General features: G+C 32.9%; 1 protein-coding gene across 3 annotated transcripts; it reads right to left on the bottom strand.

Annotated features, from left to right (window-relative positions):
* Window positions 1–15,077: 15,077 nt before the first annotated feature.
* LOC102615034 (organelle RRM domain-containing protein 6, chloroplastic) lies at window positions 15,078–18,702 on the bottom strand. Of its 3 annotated transcripts, none has more exons than XR_370609.3 (5): window positions 18,176–18,702; window positions 17,988–18,056; window positions 17,525–17,631; window positions 15,463–15,636; window positions 15,078–15,365 (listed from the first exon to the last, which is right to left on the bottom strand). XR_370609.3 is itself a non-coding variant. In XM_006478053.4 (4 exons), the coding sequence occupies exons 1-4, from the start codon at window positions 18,423–18,425 to the stop codon at window positions 15,547–15,549; spliced, it is 516 nt and encodes a 171-aa protein (XP_006478116.2). In that variant the 5' UTR covers window positions 18,426–18,702; the 3' UTR covers window positions 15,078–15,546. The 3 variants fall into 3 exon arrangements, 1 of the variants encoding a protein (XP_006478116.2); XR_370610.3 differs by having other exon boundaries at window positions 15,078–15,362; XM_006478053.4 differs by having other exon boundaries at window positions 15,078–15,636.
* Window positions 18,703–19,750: the final 1,048 nt, after the last annotated feature.

Below are 19,750 nucleotides of genomic sequence, written 5' to 3'. Positions count from 1 at the left end.
TTTTATTTCTTCAAAGATCTTTTTGCTTGACTTTGAATTCTTGCAAGGCTTATAGCTTAGCTTAACAACCTAAGTTGTTGGAGCTTTTCATGAGGTTTACTTGCATTTACATAACCCTAATATATGAGCATCTCTTTCTAGGCTTTGTCCATTTACCCTTGGAGCAGGCATCTTAAGAGAAAAAATACATTCATAAGGGCATTCGCATATAGTGCAAGCTTCTATATGCCTAGGAAATATAGGAAATAACGTATGAATCGTACATATGCATTGACATCTTTCATGAGGGTATCCATGTGTTGGAAACATGTACAACTTTGTGAAAACATATCGCAAAGGCATCCTTACTAGGTAAATCTCTAGTGGGGCGTCTGTAGATGATCTGCCTTTATTATTATTGTATTTTTTTCACCTAACCATTATGATTTGCCTTTACAGATATTTAGCAATAATATCGCTTGAGCCACTTCCCACTTATAGGGTCGTGGAGGATCTGTCCTTCATCGGTGGAGAGCTGATAATAACCACTATCATGGGCTTCTCGGACTCTAAATGGTCTTTAATAAGGTAGGCATAATTTGTTGGAGCTGATAGAACTTTTCTCACATAGTCAGCTACCTTGAGAACAAGATCATTTGCCCACTTTCATGTCTCTTTGTTTAGCGGCTTTGGCATATGCTTTTTTAATTTTCTGTTAGTAGATCATTCGTGATCTTGTACAAGTTTCATTCTCTCTTCCAAAGCTTCAATTTGAGCTAGGTGAGCCTCTGAAGATGTTTCTGCTTCAACATTAGCCACTATGACACGAGCTGTAGGAATTCAACTTATAAGGGAATATGGTAAGAAACTAGATAATTCTTTTGGAGAAATTCTGTAGGCCCAAAAGGGTATCTGTGAGGTGTGTACTCCAATCAGCCTTGTACTCGTGCAATCTTGCTTAGGATCTTTAAAATGACTTTGTTGGTGACCTCAGCTTGGCCATTACCTTGTCGATAATATGGTGCTGACCTTCAGTGTTTAATGTTGTAGCGAGAAAGAGTAACGTTCACATGTTTGTTGACAAATGGAGTGCCATTATCTGTGATGATTTTGTACGGTACGCCAAAGCGACATATAGTGTGTTCACACAAGAATTTTGATACAATTGCTCCAATGACCTTTTTCATACAAGTTGCTTAGACCCATTTAGTGAAGTATTTTGTGGCTGTAAGGATCCAAATATTGCCACGTGCAAGCGGATAAATAAGCCTTGTTAAATCCAGCCCCCAAGTGTGGAATGGCCATGGTGATGTCATATCCTGCAATGAGGTAGGATAATTATGCTGGAGAGTCCTATGAATTTGGCAAGTATGACATTTCTTGAAAAACTTCTTGGCATCTTTTTCCATTGTTGGCCAATAATAGCCTAAGTTCACCAGTTGGCGATATATCTTTCTTTGGCCTTGATGTTCTCCACACTCTCTATTATGCTCTTCATGTAAAACTCCTTATAAATCATGGTAACCTAGACACTTCAATGGATTTTCATGTAATCCTTTCCGAAACTGGATATCATCTTCCTGAAATATCTCTTGACTATCTGTTTAATCTTGCATGCCTCTTTATGATTCAGAAGTAGTGCCTCATATTGCAAATAATTAATATAAGGCTTTCTCTAGTCTTTATGCATGGTTGCTATGCGGATTTGTTTTGCATAAATTAAGTTTTGGCACTCGGTGCAAGATGACTGCATGGCATGTGCTTATTCTTCATGTTAGGCCAATAATATCCCCTCCTTTGTATTTTTCTATAAAGGCTGACCTTGGGTTTTGTCGCACCAGATACTTCATGTTTTTCATTGAGTAACTTTTCACCTTCTTGTTCGTGGTCATATTTCATAAGGATACCCCCTGTCATGTGCTTAGAAAAAGCTCCCAAAATCAAAAAATAATCCTTTGCTTGCTTGAGATAAAGGCTCTTTTTAGGATCATTAATTACTTTGATAATGGTAGTGCAACAGTCTGTCTCATTTATTGTTGCTTCATGTTTGAATTCTTTTTCAAGGATTACTAATTTAGTCTTCTGTAGAATTGTGACTTGAGTTATTTCTTCTACTAAATTGATTTTAGCTCCTAGCGTGACTAGTGCATCACCGTACTTATTTTCTTGTCTCCCAACATGCTCTACTATGAAATTTTTGAAAGTTGGCAGGAGTTTTCTAATGTAGGTTGATATGGAGCTAATGCTAGTTCTTTTACAATAAAATCACATCATTAATCTGTTGGATTACTAGATTTGAATGTCCTACAAACGTGACTTTTTTCGCCCCAAGTTTCTTTGCTGTGAGTAGATCGGTAATTGTTGCTTCATACTTTACTTTATTGTTGGTGCATGAAAAATTCAATTTGAAAGATAATACTGAAACTCTTTCAATAAGATCAATAATGACCAAACCTACACCTCCTGTTACTTTAGTTGAAGATCCATCAAATTAGATTGTCCACTAATCCTCAATTTCTAAGACAAAACAACTTCGATTTGAAATATCCCTAGAACATTCTTGCAATAAAAAAGTATCCTAATTTGTAGAGAATGTAGAGAATGTAGCAATCATGTCAATGTCTGCTTGGCCTTTGATGGCACTTGGAGTTTCACACATAATATCAAATTTTGGAAGGAGTAAAAGCCACTTAGCTAGCTTTCTAGTAAGCCTAGGCCTGAGTAATAAATAGTGCACTAGGTTTGCCTTTACCATAAGATGTAACTGATGGGGGAGAAAATAATGCCTTAAGCTTTGAGAAGCATAAACAAGAGCTAGGCAAACATGTTCAGGGCTTATGTTATTTGCTTTTATGTCAAAGAGTTGCCTGCTCACATAATAGATTTGGAGTTCTTACTTCTCTTCATCCTTCTGTGTCAATAATACTCTTATGGCAGTATTAGTTGCTGCCAAATATACTCGAAGTGGCCTTCATTTTATTGGTACTTTCATGGTTGGTAAATTCATAACAGTCTTCTAGATTTTGGGGAATATTTCTTTATGATCACTTCTCCAAAGAAATTGAGCTTTCTTTTTGAGAAAATGTGTGTAAATAGAAATCATCGACGAATATAAGATAGTTCTCCAATAAAATTTTCAACTCTTTTTGATTTCTTGGTGGTGGTACAACAGTGATACTCTGGATTTTGGCTAGGTCAACACTAATTCTGTGCTGATGTACCAAAAAATTTGCCAGTTGAACGATTGAAGGCACACTTCTTACGATCTTTATATTATACTTGAAGCATTGATCAAATACCTTCTTTAGAATTAACCAGTGTGCATCCCTCGTAAAAGATTTGAATACGAGATCATCAACATAGTCTTCTACCTCCTTTCCCATCATGTCATGGAATACTACTATCATGGCCCTTTAGTATATGGCTTCTGCATTTTTAAGGGTAAAGGGCATAACAGTATAGTAAAAATTTCTCATAGGTGTATAAAAGGCAGTTTTCTTCGCATCTTTTGGTGCCATCTTGATTTGATTATGTCTATTAAATCCATCTATGAATGAGAGCAATCCATGACCAGAAGTTGAATCTATGAGCATATCCATGTTGGATAAAGGAAACTTATCATTTGGGCAAGTTTTATTCACGTCTCAGAAATCCATGCAAATTCTAATCTGTCTAATTTTTCTTCTTCACCGATACAATATTTTTAAATCGTGTAGGACGTTTGATTAGCTTAATAAATCCGGCAGAAATATGTTTTTCTACCTCCTTTTTAATCTTCTTTCTTCTCCATGTATGGATAAAAATTTCTTCTCGCTTGTTTTATTAGCTTGCAATTTGAGTCTAATTGAGTGCGTGATAAACTATTGATGTATCCAATCCTAGCATTGTCTTGGTAACTCTATGCAAACTCATTCCAGTACTCCTTTAGTAACTCGACCAACTTCTTCTGCTCATCCTTAGTCAGGTTTGCAGCTAATTAAGACAGATTTTTATACATTTTCCTTACCACTGAGATTCACTTCTTCTAAGTCCTCATTGATGGCTGTCTTGCATGCATTTGGGTGCAAGTGATACATTTTCTTCAATTACTTCTGATTGAAATTCTTCACCTGCTTCTCAGTTAGTACTTGCTCACAAAGATGACAAGTTATTAATTTGGGACCTTTCCTTAGAAAAGAATTAGGCCCCATACACCGTCATAAATGGTACACCACTTTGCCATGAGATAGAACTTATTTCTCACAAAATAGAGTAAAATTGATTTATTGTTTTGAACTACCAGAATTAGCATCTTCTGAAGAATCTAACTTGCATTTTATTTTATCAAGCTTCTGTTGGTTAGCTTTTTGGTCCTTTTTCAGTGTCTTTCAAAAGTTTCACCCCTCGTAGCTTGGCAGCAATAGTTCTTTCCCCTTTAGTGAATTGTTCATAGAACTGAGCCTCTGCCATGCGACTTTCTTTATGATAGAATAAGGCAAGATTAACAGCAATATGGATTGATCTCATCCTCATCATTCCCTTCACACATTAATGGTGTGTAGAGGGTACCATCTTGTGTTTATTTAGCTAGGGCCTTCCAAGCAGGACGTGGTATGAAGTTTCAACATCAATGACATGAAACACTGTTGGAGCTCGAAAAGGACAAAATTTCAAATCCAATTGAATATATCTCTCTGTAGATTCAAATAGATTACCAAACCTAGAGATTATGACCTTTGGCCCATAAATTTTCTTGATGGTATTTTTGTCGCTTCAAATATTGCCTTAGGGACAATATTGATGAAGGAACACCCTATCTACTAAAGCCCTTATGATTAGTACTCCATTGATTTTAGCTTTTAGAAATAATGGTCATCGGTGATCAGGATTTATTACCTTAATTTCCTCGTAGAAAAAAATCATTGTATTATATAAGGTCGATTGACTTCTACTTTGGTTGCATAGCACTCTGGTCCATATTGAGCAAAAACTCCAATCAATGCTTTGATAGTTGTTGCATGTGCCTCTGAATCGTATCCCAGCTGATCAAATAAGGACTTAAATTTATGATTGCATTGGAGAGCGTATACTATAAGATCATTTTTCAACATGATTGCATGTTTTTTCTTTTGCTCCTATATAGCAACATCTATTGGTGAACCAATATCGGTTGTAATAGGGTTAACAATAGTCATCATAGCTACTTGATCTCTATGGTGAAGTATCGGGTTCACATTTACATCTTGTCCCCTTCGTTGAAGCTGTAATGATCCACCACAATCTTTTCTTTAATCATTTTGATGATGTGGCCGGAATACACTGTAGGATGATTAATCTTTGATGCAGGCAATAAAGCTTTGGATTTTTTAGCTCTGCTTCACTCAATGGTCTTGTTAGTCTGAACAGCTAGAGTATTCCATCCATTATGCAACGATCCATGATAGAATCAAATTCTTCTTTTGTGCAAGGCAACTTGGAAGACATTAGGGCCTTTCTTTTGGCATTCTTTTCTTGTATGGCTAGAAACGTCTTTCTACTATCACAACTTGAGGAACCTCCCATTTTTTAATGATTGTGTGCGTTGATCTCATTGATAAGGTAGTTTTGCTGGCTTTTTCTAGCAACAGACTAAAAACTAGGATGGAAGATTCTCTAGAAACATTCGTTGGTTATTCACCATATTACGAATGTGTTCTTCCTCTGATTTGGACTCATAACAATCTAAATCCAAGTTTCTGAAACGCTTGAAATATTCCACTAGGCCTTACTTGGGTCCCTGAGTAGTCATGTTCAAATCCTCTATTGTTTTTTGGTCTTCAGTCTATAAATACTTTTGACAAAATTTAAAAGCCATTTTGTTTCACGAATAGATCGAACTAACTCGCAAATTAGTGTACCAAGTGTAAATACGACCAGTGAGGGATTTGGAAAATGTCCTAAATCGAAGATGAGGATCAACAACATATTAGTCAAGATCATCAATGTAATGGCTAATATGTTCTCTTGGGTTGCCTTTCCGCCCGTCAAACATGATAAATTATATGCAGTGATAACCTTAAGAATATGGCCTACACATGATCTCTTTTAATTATGATGGCTAAAGAGAATTTTCCATATCTCGTATATTCTAATTTTGGCACTGCAAAAGAGTCATTACCTCTGCTAAAGTAATAGGTCTATTTTACCCCACTTGAGCCTACAATTGAGGCCTTTTATTGAATTCTGGAGAGGCATTCACAACTGGCCACATGAATGGCTTTCTTGGAAGAATGGACATTTGTCAATAACAATGAACAACTTTAAATTCTCTTGGTTGGTTTTGTTGTAGTTGATCTGGGACTTGATTCTGTATGATGGCTCGAGGTTGCTTCAATGGGGTAACTTGTGGCTGCCTTTGTTGTATGGCTATTTGTTGCTGAGCAAGCATTTTTGCAACTATTTCCTGGATATGGTTCTTCTACTCCATAAGTTCTTTGAAATTCTCATGCTCATTGATGCTCCAGCTTCAAGAAGTCATCGTTAAAATCCTAACCAAACTCCCTAGTGGAGTTGCCAAAATGTTTGGGGCAGAAATTTCAGCAAGCCACGTGTTACAAGAACGAGCTCTTTCTAGAATTGGGCTTGAATAGAAATTTTGATTAAATGGTCTGCAACCCGCCTGATCTTATTGTGTGGTTCAAAGAGTGAGGTCCAAAAAGCGTATTTAGGCATTGATATGGCCCAAATAAGCTCTTACTGTAATTTTGACTTTGGCTTGAATAATCGCAGATGGTAGTATGCATGAAATTGCACACTAGGAAAGTTTCCAAGAAAGACTGAAGGAGTCACAACAGTCCCGCTTAATACTAAAACTTTTTAGGCTCTTATCGTCTTGGTGGCATAATTTTCCTAGACATGTACAAAACCATACGGTTGATCCACTCTAGCATTCGATCACTCTTGATATGAATAGTACGGTATACGTGAATAGTACTGTATGTGTGAATAGTACTGTATGTATGAACAATATCTGTACTCCAAATAATTATGATCAATGGCTTTGATATTACTGTTAGTGAATTAGTGAGTGAAGTAGATATATGATTAAAATGAAATTGAGAAATAAATATCACATAGGAGACATAAGAATTTACGTGGTTCAACTTTTAGTCTACGTTCACGGGAGAAGATGAGAGAAGATATTTTATTAGTTGTGTAAAGTTACAAGTATTATAGTATTTTATCTCACAACTCAAGACCCCAATATACCCAAACTCTCAAATTACTAAATTAAGAACTTAAAGTTCTCAAAATACTCTCTCCATTGATGTTTTTCTCATACTATCCTTGATCCATTCTCCATGCCCTCAACTCACCTAATTATAGGGCATGCCAATCCCAAAATATCAAATTTGCTTAGTTTTAAAATAATTTACTTTTGTTTTATCAAAATTGGTGGGCTTCAAAATAATAATTTATTTGTTAAAATCAAATTATTATTATAATAAAATAATTTACTTTGTCAACATTAGTTGGTAATATTTTATTACCACCACTTTACTATATTTAGGTTGTAAGAAGAGGCATTGTCGCTGAATGTCCTGAACAGCTAGTCTAATTTATCTCCGCATTTTCTTCACATGTTTTAATTGGGCAATGCCTTGCGCGAACTCCGAGAAGCATATAATACATCCCGTGCCTGAGCCTTATGGGCTAAATTGGGTTATTGGACCTAATATTGATTTTTAGGTAGTAACAACATTATATTGTTAAAAGTTTTTATTACTATATATGACGGATAACAATTTTAGTAAATTACAGTTTAATACAGTCTAGTGTGATAAAAAAAATTAATACAATACAATCTAATACAACAAATAATGACGAACCAAATGAACCCATAAGATAAGAATACTTGAAATAAATAACATGATAAAAATAAGTGTAAGAAAAATTATAATACTTTTTGCAATAGACCTATTGGGGTTACATAATTTGTTATACATGTAAGTAAAAATTACTATATATAATATTTATTAAAAAAATTGTAATTAAAATAGTGTAAAGTGTCAAATGAAATTTGATAGTAGATTTAACAAAAAATCTTACAATTTAAAAAAAAAAGAGTTTAAGGTTCTAAATTAAATATGACAATTACTCAATCTCAAAATAATAAAGAGTGAAATACAAGTATGCAACCCAAGAGGGAGGGGGGGGGGATGAATTGGGATTCTAAAAATTATTAGATTCTAAAACAAATTATCATGCAAATCTAAAATGAATTTAATGGAATAACAATTAAATCAATTACAATATAAAAAGATAAGGGAAGAGAGATTCAAACACGAAGATTTTTACGTGGTTCAGCCAACCTCGCCTATGTTCATGCCTCCAAGCTTTCCGGCCTTGAGGATTTTACTAAGCAAGCCTCCAAGGCTTCAAATGCTTACACTTGACTTCCAAGGTGTCAATGAACCTTTACAACAAGAGATTATCCCCAATCTCTTAACCCAAGTGTATCCCAATACTTACAATCATTCAAAGTAGAAGTTTAAAAATTATTTTTCTCTCACACAATATTTAAGATTACAAATCAATGCCCAATGTGTGAATAGATGAAACAAGAATGTGTTTTTAAAGCTCTATGAAGATTGTATTATCGAATATAAGCTCAATGGTTGTGTAGTGATCAATCTTGTTTGAATTTGAATGAGCTTATTTATAGTTGGAGCTGAAAACTAGCGGTTATTGACTTTCTGCACATTGTCGGATCGCCATTAACTAGATGTCAGATCGCCGTTTGACTGGTCAATATGACCGTTGGGCTGATTTTCAAATTTGTCGGATCGCCGTTATCTAGGTGTCGGATCACCGTTTAGGTCCAGAGGCTAATCTTTAGTTCTGTTCAATATCGGCGAGCCGTTTATTAGATTTTTCGGATCGTCGTTTAGGTCCAGAGACTAATCTTCAATTCTGTTTGATATCGGTGAGCCGTTTATCAAAATTGTCAGATCGCCATTTTCCACAGAAACTGCTGCAGTGAACTATTTTGCAAGATAACTGTTTGTCTCCAACACTTTATAAAACTTGTCAAAATAAATGAAAATTATTTTGAGCTTTTAAAAGATTAATCAATCTTAAATTGTCGGATCGCCGTTTAGGTCTAGAGACTAATCTTCAATTTTGTTTGATATCGGCGAGCCGTTTATCAAAATTATCGAATCCCCGTTTTCCACAAAAACTACTGCAGTGAACTATTTTGCAAGATAACTGTTTGTCTCCAACACTTTATAAAACTTGTCAAAATAGATGAAAATTATTTTGAGCTTTTAAAAGATTAATCAATCTCAATCAAGTTTGTTATCATCAAAATAAATAAAGAAATATTTATGTTAACAAAGAGGGGGTATTGTGATACAGGTGCAACATAGAATAAAAATAATAATAAATAGTAGAAGGTGTTAATTGGAATGTGCTTATGGATGTAGATAGAAATTAGCTTAATACTTAGAAGCAAAGTTTAAAAAAAATGAGTAGAAGGAGTTTTATGAAACTTTACAGTAGTGCTGCCACAAAAGACAAAAGATGGTATGATATCACGGTTGTTACGTTGCTAAACCCGAATAATGAAATATATTAATTTGGACAAAGGGGAATTTGATAAAATCTCAATTAGTTTATATAAATCTCAAGCAAATCAATGTACGTCATTTTTTTTAAGTTAATGATTTGTGCATGTTGAGATTCTCATGATTGGTGAATGATGTTTTATTATTTATTTAATGCATATTAGGGAAAGTTTACTGTTTACTACTGGAAACATCTTTATTTAATTAAGAAGGCAGATCGCAATTTACATGGTGGCTTTTAAGCTTCTTTTAATATTTTTATTTTGAAAATGCAATAGATTGATTGGTGTTGACGTCCAAGTACGGTGCTTTAAACAGAATATGGGATTTCGGTTTTAGCTGGATTCGGTTCGAATTTTGGAACAGATTGTCGGTGAGTGCATCACTAGACAAAAACCATACAATTCTTTGCACTTCCACAATTTACGGGTGTTTACTGATCGAATTTTATAGATTGAACATTAATTTATATCCGATTCATAATTTTACGAATTATAAATTTTCAATTCAATAGAATTCATAAATTGGTGAAATTCAATTTAAATTCAATTCATACATCTGCGGATCGGATGCAGATTTGACCTAATCCATATCTAATCCACCATTTTATAGATTGATTTGTGGACAAAAAAAAAATTAATTATGTCTAACCCACAAACTAACTAAATAAAAAAAATTTAATATAAAAATAATTTTACTACCGATCAAATTTAAAATTAAATAAGATTCAAATAAATTAATTATTTAAATAAAGCTAGAAAATATATTTAAAGTTTCAAAATATAACACACTAAAACAAAAAAAATCTCATTCGTTTAGATCAGTACACGGAAATTAATTATTTAGAAAAATATATTTGTTTATTTAATTATTTTTTATTTTATATTATTATCGGATAAGATATAATATAGTGTTAATGTAATTATATTTTAACTTATTTATTTACTAGTAAGTACTAATGCCATATTTATAAGTTTTATTTTTTAATTAAATAAATACTTTTTATTTTTTTGCGGATTCTCGAATTTTTGTAGATTTACAGAAGTAAATCCATATCCTATCCACCGATTGCGGATTACTAAATTTTCAATCCAATCTAATCCACCAATTCATGAATCTGATCTTTGCAAATAAGATTTCTACAGATTAGACTGATTAGGCAGATCGAATTGGATTCTGAACACCCCTATTTCACATGGCCAATAAAGGTAACAGTGACTGAGATTATTGAACCCACACCCAGTCATTTGAGGTACTACTAAATAATTTAAATATGAATCATTAATAGTGTTTAAATTTTGGATAGGACCCTTTTTTTTCTTCAATGGTTAAAATGTGGATTCAATCTCCATTTCCAATCTTTTATTTTTATTTCCACCTCGTCCATTTAAAAAAAAAATAATAATAATAGTAATAATAATCTATTACTATTACTATTAATTATTATTATTATTACTTATTACTAATGGTAATTATATTTATAGCTAGTGTTCACGCATTTTATTGAAAAATGTTTACTTTTTATTTTATTAGTGAACAAATATAAACAAAAACATAATTATAACCAAAGGTATTTTATTAACTTTTAACAATTTATTACCATTATAAGATAAAGTAAACATATCATTGACAATATAGCGCATTTGATTTTGATTTTTTCAGCTCAAGTAGACAATCTATTTTAATTCTAATTTCTATTATTTTGATTCTTACCCATTTCGATTTATAGAAACTAGACTGATCATAAGAGTAACATCGGATATCCCAATTTTATATTAAATGATTTGACAATATGTGATAGATTTTCATAAGTTTCCAAGTAAGATCAATAAACGGCACATGAATCGTTCAAACCCAAATAATGAATAAAGGTCCAAAATTCTTTATCAACAAGAACCGAAGCTGTTTGCATACTAGATCAAAGGAGAGATTGTGAAGAGAGAGCGGTAAAATATCAGAAGAATGAAGGTACAATCACCTCCAAGGCTCCAATTGTCATAGCTGTCTTCACCTCCAATCCTTTTATTATTATTATTATTATTATTATTGCAAATTATATCACACACATTATTACAGCATCATGGACATACATAAACTAAAAATTTCTCTCTTCAAGGTTGATACAAGAAAAACGATTCATTAACATTTTGATTCCATAGCAAGAGGCTAATCAATTAGACCAACTGCTTGGGATGATTCCTTGTTAGTTTGTGCTTGAAATAAACGAAACTTTTTAGTGGTAGTACAAAGTATTTTGGGTCGAAGTTCTACTATTCTATTTATGTCAAAGTTGAAGAACAATTTCGATCATATATTATTTAACATTTAAAGTAACTAAAAAAAAAAAGAAAAATTGGGAACAATTTGATAAGTGCTCTACAACGAAAGCTAATTCTAGTACAATCTAACTAGAGAAAGTCAACTTCTAGTACAATCTAATTACTTTCAAAATTTCTTTTCTTTTGATTCACCATGTTAACAAATTTTCAATACAAACTCAAACGTATGGCTTAAACACGCTTCCAGGTGTAGTGGATTCGTCAACACGAAGCTATCTCATTGTAATCAACAATAGGAGCCAAGAATACAGCAGCAGCCAGTTACAATGCCTTCTACTTCTCATTGCATGACTCAAAATTCTTGATTAGTCTTCAAAATTTTCACTGGTGACATCTATATATCTATTTTACTACATATCATAAATCAAGTTACACAGATAAATTGGGAGCGTTGTGAAGAACTTAGGGGGTGTTTGGTACCCCTCATTATATGGGAATGCAACCCCATGTTTGCATTATAATGCACTCTAATACAGCAACTTCCTGCATTATCTAAATCCAATTTTTGAATATAATATAATATAATATTTTATTTTTACATTACAATTATTAATATAAATTAATAAATTATTATTCAAAAAATAATATTATATTATATTTTAATTTTTATTATATTAAAAATATAATTAAATAATGTATTATTTATTATTTAATCATATTATAATATATAAAATTGATTAATCTTTCATAAGTTAATATAACTAATAATAAATACTTAAATAATATAATATTACATTATTTAATTATATTACGATAATTAAATTAGTTATTTTTGAATAATTTAATATAACTAATAATAAATATTTAAATATGAATAAATTTGAATAATAATTGAAAATTAATAATATAAATAATTACTGGATAATTTAGCACAATTCATTTTCTTGGTGAATATGTTACAACAATTAATCACTTTATTATTTTGTAATTATCTTTTAGCATATATAAACTTTTATTCTATCATCCCAATATGATTTTTGAACTAATCTTGTAGATTTTAACCATTTATTTATGTTGTTATTTATTTAGAGATTATTTGATTAAATTATTTGTTTCGATCTTTATTTCACAAGTTATATATTTAGAATATACTAAAAAATAAATGTTACATTTCCAAAAATCTAAGGATCAAATCTAAGCTTTGATCTTTATGAAAAATTATGATATTTTTAAACATTTTTATTAAAAATTTTAAATTTATAAGATTTAAGACTTTTATATTTAATATTTTTCTAAGTACTAATCAATATTATTTTCTAAATATAATAATTTAAATTAATCACAAAAAATTAATACAGTACAATGTAGCACCAAACATTATACAATATTGTTATAATATAATACTAATATAATACAACATAATACAATAGACCTGCATTAAAATAATATAATACAACATAAGATAATACGGTGTGCCCAACGCACCCTTAGAGTATAACTGAGAACTTTAAGTTTGCAAAAGGAATTAATAATAGCTATAATACAGTAATGAGTTCTAAATGAAAGACAAGGACTTGAATAAAGATCATAATGAAAACTTGATTTTATTTTATTTTATTTTTTAAAGGATATGTTTGGATTGAGGTGATGTAGTCTAATCTACAAATTATGGCGGAGTGAAACAATTCAATGTCAATTAGTGACTGAATGATTGGTAAACAATAGATGTCAGTAAGATGCAGGATAGTTACAAGCATTCTCTAAATTTTAATAACCTAGAACAAAAGCATGTGTCACCTATTGTAATATGATCTCCAATGAATTCTCAAATACTAATTGTTCACAACATAAAGGCTTTAAGGTATCCAAAGAGAACACAGAACGATGCATTCACTTTGATGCATTGCTGATGGTAGTGTTGTATTGAAGGATGTTATGGATACAAACAATTCATACCAACTATTGTGTAAAGTAAATATAGCATAAAATTATTGATTGCATAAATTAAGTAAATAGAGAAGCTCGTGCATTGAATAACAATGTTACATCAGTTTGTAGATTGAATAACAATGTTACATCAGTTTGCAGACAACAATTTACAAACAACTTTGAATCCTTAGTCATAATTTTACGTTTTTTATCTGATGAGTCATCTAAATTCTATATAGGTCATAATTTTACGTTTTTTACAAACAACTTTGAATCCCTAAATTCAACAATGTTTCAATTCTTTTCTGTTTTCCATTTTGAATTCTAAAAATTTTGTTAGCCTTATAAATGTACAAGGAAATTTTCAATTAAATGGGTAATTTTCTGTTTGCCTGCCTATAACCAACCGTTCTGCCTAACCATGTATATATAGGAGGGTAGGTTCAACAACTCTTCTTTCTTGACACAATTTTGTACCTAAAATCTCAGTCACTAGATCACTACCATTCCGACCATTCCAGTAGCTAGGATGAGTGCTTAAATGCAAATTCTTTTTAAAGAAAAAAACCATCAGATAGTGGACCTTGCTACTTAGTAGTAAATATCCTCCTCTCAACTGTTCTCTCTCTTCAATCCTTCATATTCTATCTCCTCTCTACCTAATACTCTGCTATCAAGAGTATCTTAAATAGCTCAAAATATTTTTACAACAACAAAATCATCATAAACAGAAAAGAAAGAGAAAAAAATATAGTACTAGTCTACGAGTGCTTTTACTACTGTCTTGGAGTCATCTTTTTTATATATCAGAACTGATATTTTGAAGGCTAATCAGTATGCAGAATGTCCAGCATCCCAAAAGCTGTACAACTGAGTACAATCCATGGCCACAGCAATTCCACTGTATTATACTATATTAACCATGAGCCTCTATGGAATAGCATTATACTATATTAACCAACCAGCTATCTCTCACTCCAGTTGGCCCGACTGTAATATATGTATGGAGTTCATTATATTTACAAGATATACCATTACTGTGTTGGAGTGTATTGTATTTACTAGATATACTGAAGACAGTCATAACTAGTAGCATAAAGATTTAGATGGTCGAAACTGACTTCTATTTTATTTATTTATTTATGTTTTTGGGCTTTACCAAGCACTCCACACTCCTTACCTCCAAACAGATCCATTTTAAGGTTGGTGCGGGGAGATTGGATTGATACTCTATAACTAGATACATTGACAAATTTGGATATATCTCTATTCCCAAATTGGAATCTTCAAGAGAAAAACTGGATGGCTTCTGGAAAAAACAATTCTAAACAAGCTTGTTTACAAACCTGACCTACTTAAATGTCACTGGGCATTAGCCGTTAATTAGGTTCATAAGACATTGACTGACAAAAGAAATCCTAATTCTCATCCTCTTGTAACAAGAATTCAGATAATATTCTGCAACTCATGAAAGATACGAGGAAAGTAGTAATAGTCAGCTACAGAAAAAAAAAAAAAAAAAACCAAACTAGTATCAGTTGCCTTGTGGGTTCAGTTCCCTCTTATTGAAGCCTTTAACTAATTGTTCCTGCTGTCAAGCATGCACATAACAGAAGTCAGACCTCTAGGGCTTGTGAAACTACATCTACAGTCATTCCAGATTGCTTGTGATTAACATCAGGTCTTACCGATCCTCCGTAAATTTGTTGCCCCAGTGGCTTCATCTCATGTCTCAACTGTATATGTAAAACAATGTTGCCATCTCTCGCTAGTCAGTTTTGCCTTGGGTTATTTTTAAAGGCCTGGCGAAGCTCTGCTCTGGATTTGGCAATTTCAACAAATATTACTCTGCCATCCAAAAACTGAAAGGAAACAGTGTGAGCCTGTAAATCATTGCATATTATTTAAATTGTTAAAAAGAAAAATGAAAAGAAAAGCAAGAATAGGAGATCTTTATTCTTTTGAGAGATTCCATTCATCATGTTTGAAGCAAAATCTATGTATGTGGTTACCCTATCTTGATTTTCAGAAGCAGAAAAAAAGTGAATGACTAGAAAATAATTCCTCAGATTTTCTTCGTAGCCTTAGTTCTAACGAAAAAGAAAAAAAATAAGATTCTTAGTCTTAAATGAAGGTGAATTAAGTAGACCTAGATATTCATACTGTTTGGACTTTGGAATAGATTTTCTAATGGTAAATCTTTTGACCAGATCCCACACATTCAAGTAGCATCACTCAATTCTACCATACAATAATTGAAGGGTGTAATTCATAAAAATCTTTCAATTTCTTTTGATTTCTATAGCTGGTCCATCTGATTAGGAAACAACTCATTTATGCTCATGGATATTCTGAATGCAGTCCTTCATATGCAAAGCACATAGAGAAGGGAGTAATATTAGCTATTAACAGCAAATACAGGAGAATACAAACTTTCCTAGTGAATCATTGGTAAGTAAAGCATATTTCTTGAATTGAAATAAATAAATAAAGCTCCAAGAAAGATTAAATCTGTATTTCCAGGAATCTGAATTAACTTGAAGAGTGTTTTTGCTAATTTGGATGCATGCATATTATTAAAACACATCACGAGACAAGTATGATTTTTGCCGAAATAGTAAGGTCTATGATCAGGCTACCATTTCTTATTTCAATGGAAGAGCTCTAGTTAGTACAAAGTTAGTGCTTTTTCTTGTGCAAGGAGTGGCACCTATTCTGACGGGCATCAGTCTTGCATTGCCCTTTTATCATTAACAAGAGACAGCCCTATGTGTCCAGAAACCCTTTAGAGAAATGGTGTTGTAACAGAAACTATAAACTAACAGTCAAATCACAAAAGGTGGCATCGCAATAGACACTATAAACAAACACTCAAATGGAATAAGTAAGCCTCCCATTTATTTTCAGAAGAGTGTTATATGCTCAAAGCACTGTATAAAGAGTTCAGGAGGTTCTAACTACTCCACATCATCTCCAGAAAAAACATCAGTACTGCTACAACAGGTAAAAATATCGGATGTGGCAGCTGAGTATCCAAGCACTGATCATCCAAGTTCACTTTCTTGACCTCAAAATTGATCTATTCAATTTGTAGCTCAATGTTAATAACTTCAGGATTAGCCAAGCATTATTGCTGGTAATAAAAGATAACGTGTTAGTAGAGGGGGTTGAATAATGACCAAAAGCCTTACAACTAAAGCATCAACCATTCGTCATTCTGGGCCTAGAAACTGTTTCCTTGCACAACAGAAGAACTAGATAAACTAGTAGGTCTTTCGAAACACTTCATTCACAAATAACTTGATGAACTAGTGGGTTGAAAGAACAAGCAGCATCGTCCGTTACTCAATCATCAAGTAACTAATGTGGAAAGAATTTACAATAAACCTTGTTAAAAGTGACTACCACACACACACACACACACATTTTAATCAAGTTGCCAGATTATAAACCTTGCTAGTTATTCCTCTGCTAACACAGTTTCTTTACAGAAATTAGAGCTTGAGATGGATTTCCAGAGATATCTCTTAGAGGAATATTTTACCTCATTCCTGATAAGTATTTCTTCCATTTTACAATAGTTTTGCACTCTTTGATTGAATAGACTGGTTAAATTAAAACATGTTTCATTCATTGGGCTCCAGTCATGAGAACTTTTAATATGAAACAGAATGTAGGCATCTAAAGCAAATATTCTTGATATCTGATAGCAACTAAATTAGAAGACTAATGAAAATACCAGCAACACACCTTCCCATGCATTCCTTCAATAGCTCTACGAGATTCCTCCTCAGTAGCATAGCGTAGGAAGGCAAAGCCTCTTGGTCGATTTGCAATTTTATCCATCATCAGATTAACTGAGAGATAAAAGATTTAAGTCTCGTTAAAGGAAAAATAATTATCAACAAACAACTTCAAACTTTGTAAGCATCCAGTCTAAAATATGAGCAATGCTAGAGCCACAAACTTACCATGGCTTTTACAAACCGATGTGGCATAACAATATTGGCTGAATAGAAATGCAAACTGATGTGGGATATGCTCGTAATAGAATTAGTTGAAGAAAAACATGACATGAACGACATAATTAATTTGCATTATTTTGTGTTTTTACGAACAGGTACAACTGAAGATTTGAAGCTCTATCATGACTGCTAACCAGAACAAAGGGAACAAAGGGCAAAAAGAGTAAATGAACGTTGACTGTCCTCACCTTCCACAAGCTGACCAAAACCTTGGAAAGCATTTCGCAAACTATCTTCAGAGGTCCGGAAAGAAAGCCCTGCAATAATAATAATAATAATGATAACATGAAGAAGAAGAAGTAGAACATGAAATACACATAATAGTATTATGTATTTTTTAAATTAAGAAGGGATAAATAATAGAGTGAAAGCCAACCACTGACAAAGAGTCTTGTTTTGGGCTGACAAGTGGAAAGTGAATGAGGAGAAGGAGGCAGGCACGCCAAGGGAAAGCAAGCGCCACGTCCACGTCCTTGTCTGAGAGAAAATAAAGAATCAAAGTCCCTTCTTTTAATTGTAAATGGAGTAGCTGGAGCAGGAGAATGGCGAGTCAGATTATGAATTAGCAGGTTTTGGTTAATATTAAAGTACGTGGTCGGCACCGGAAGAAACCCCAAAACTGCCATTTTCTTTCAAGCCGGTGCCGTAACTAACAAAAAACACCCACCGCTGCCAATATATAGATATATATAGTGCCGTTCCAATCCGGGACTCTGGACTGGATCAGCATCCGGGAAGGAATTTGGGGTCGTTGGACTTCAATTCAATGGCACCAAATTCTCTCCTTTTTTTTTTTTCGTTGGCTGCACATGGTGGCCTTTGGATTTAAATCCAAAGGCCACCAGCCTCCCTCCCAGAGGCTGTTCTAATCCGGATTGGACCAGCCCCGTTTGTGTGCGCGCGTATGTGTGTGTGTATATATATATATATATGATATTTTTTGTTTAAAGATTGTAAAGAAATTTAAAGTTTTAAGTCCATACTAAAGTCTCATAATCACGTTCCTTTTAAATGAACGTGATTATGCAGAATTTTAAATTTAAACTTTAATAATGCAATAGGTATGTGTCATTGTGACCAGATCGATGTAGAACTTAATCTGCCTTTGAGATTAGATCTGACTTAGAACAGATCAATATCTCGAACGTTCTGTTTTCCAACCGATATACCCTTTTAAATTTCTTTACAATCTTTAAACAGAAAATGTTTTCTTTAGCAAGCCTAGCAACAGATCTAAAGGCTCATAGATAGTATTAGATCTGGATCCCAGAATTAATGCTCTGAATGGTTGGAGAGAGAAAAGAAGATATAACAGAAGACAGAGATCCGGTCTCCTTGCTTTTGAGGAATGTAACAATTTATATGGCAGATCTGATACAAATCAGTCTGCAAAGCATGCATGAAAATTTAAACGCTTTAAAATAAATTGGGGAAATTAAATTGTAGAAATTTAAATATACAGAACTTTAAATTTATTACAAACTTTAAAAGGAATTACAAATCTTACATTTGATTTTTCTTGCTTTGTTCTTCTTTAAAGAAAAATATTACAAAAGAAATGGAAAATTAATCAGAAGACAGAAAAATTCCTTATCGTTTTCCGATTCCTGATTCCTAGAGAGAGAGAGAGAGAACTTGAGAAAAATGAAAGGAGAGAGTTTTTAGATTCGGAAAAGAATGGTGAGTCTAAGTCTTCACCTCTTCTTTTATACACTTGAAGCTTTACAAAAGAAAAATTAATGCCTATCTTTACAGCGTGTCTTCACATGCGTTGCTGGAGGAGAGTGGGACCAGGCCATAATGAAAGTAGTGGGTGGAGACATCATGATTTTCTGCTTTATGGACTTTGAGAAGGCTTCATGTGAGTGGGGCCAATGCTTTAAGAGAGATTCTCAGAAGTGGGCCTTGATGCTTTAAGTAAAGTTATTTAGGTGAAGAGACATGTGCGCTC

This window comes from Citrus sinensis, chromosome 3 (genome assembly GCF_022201045.2).
Source record: "Citrus sinensis cultivar Valencia sweet orange chromosome 3, DVS_A1.0, whole genome shotgun sequence".
Taxonomy (NCBI): Eukaryota; Viridiplantae; Streptophyta; class Magnoliopsida; order Sapindales; family Rutaceae; genus Citrus; species Citrus sinensis.
This window is presented reverse-complemented; position numbering and strand designations above follow the sequence as displayed.

Excerpts from the sequence above, each read along its gene's own strand:
- LOC102615034 (XM_006478053.4), bottom strand. The coding sequence starts at position 18,425 with ATGGCAGTTTTGGGGTTTCTTCCGGTGCCGACCACGTACTTTAATATT. Across the intron at positions 18,057-18,175 it reads AACAAGACTCTTTGTCAGTG|GGCTTTCTTTCCGGACCTCT; the intron begins GTTGGCTTTCAC and ends TTATTATTGCAG. Across the intron at positions 17,632-17,987 it reads TTTTGGTCAGCTTGTGGAAG|TTAATCTGATGATGGATAAA; the intron begins GTGAGGACAGTC and ends TTTATCTCTCAG.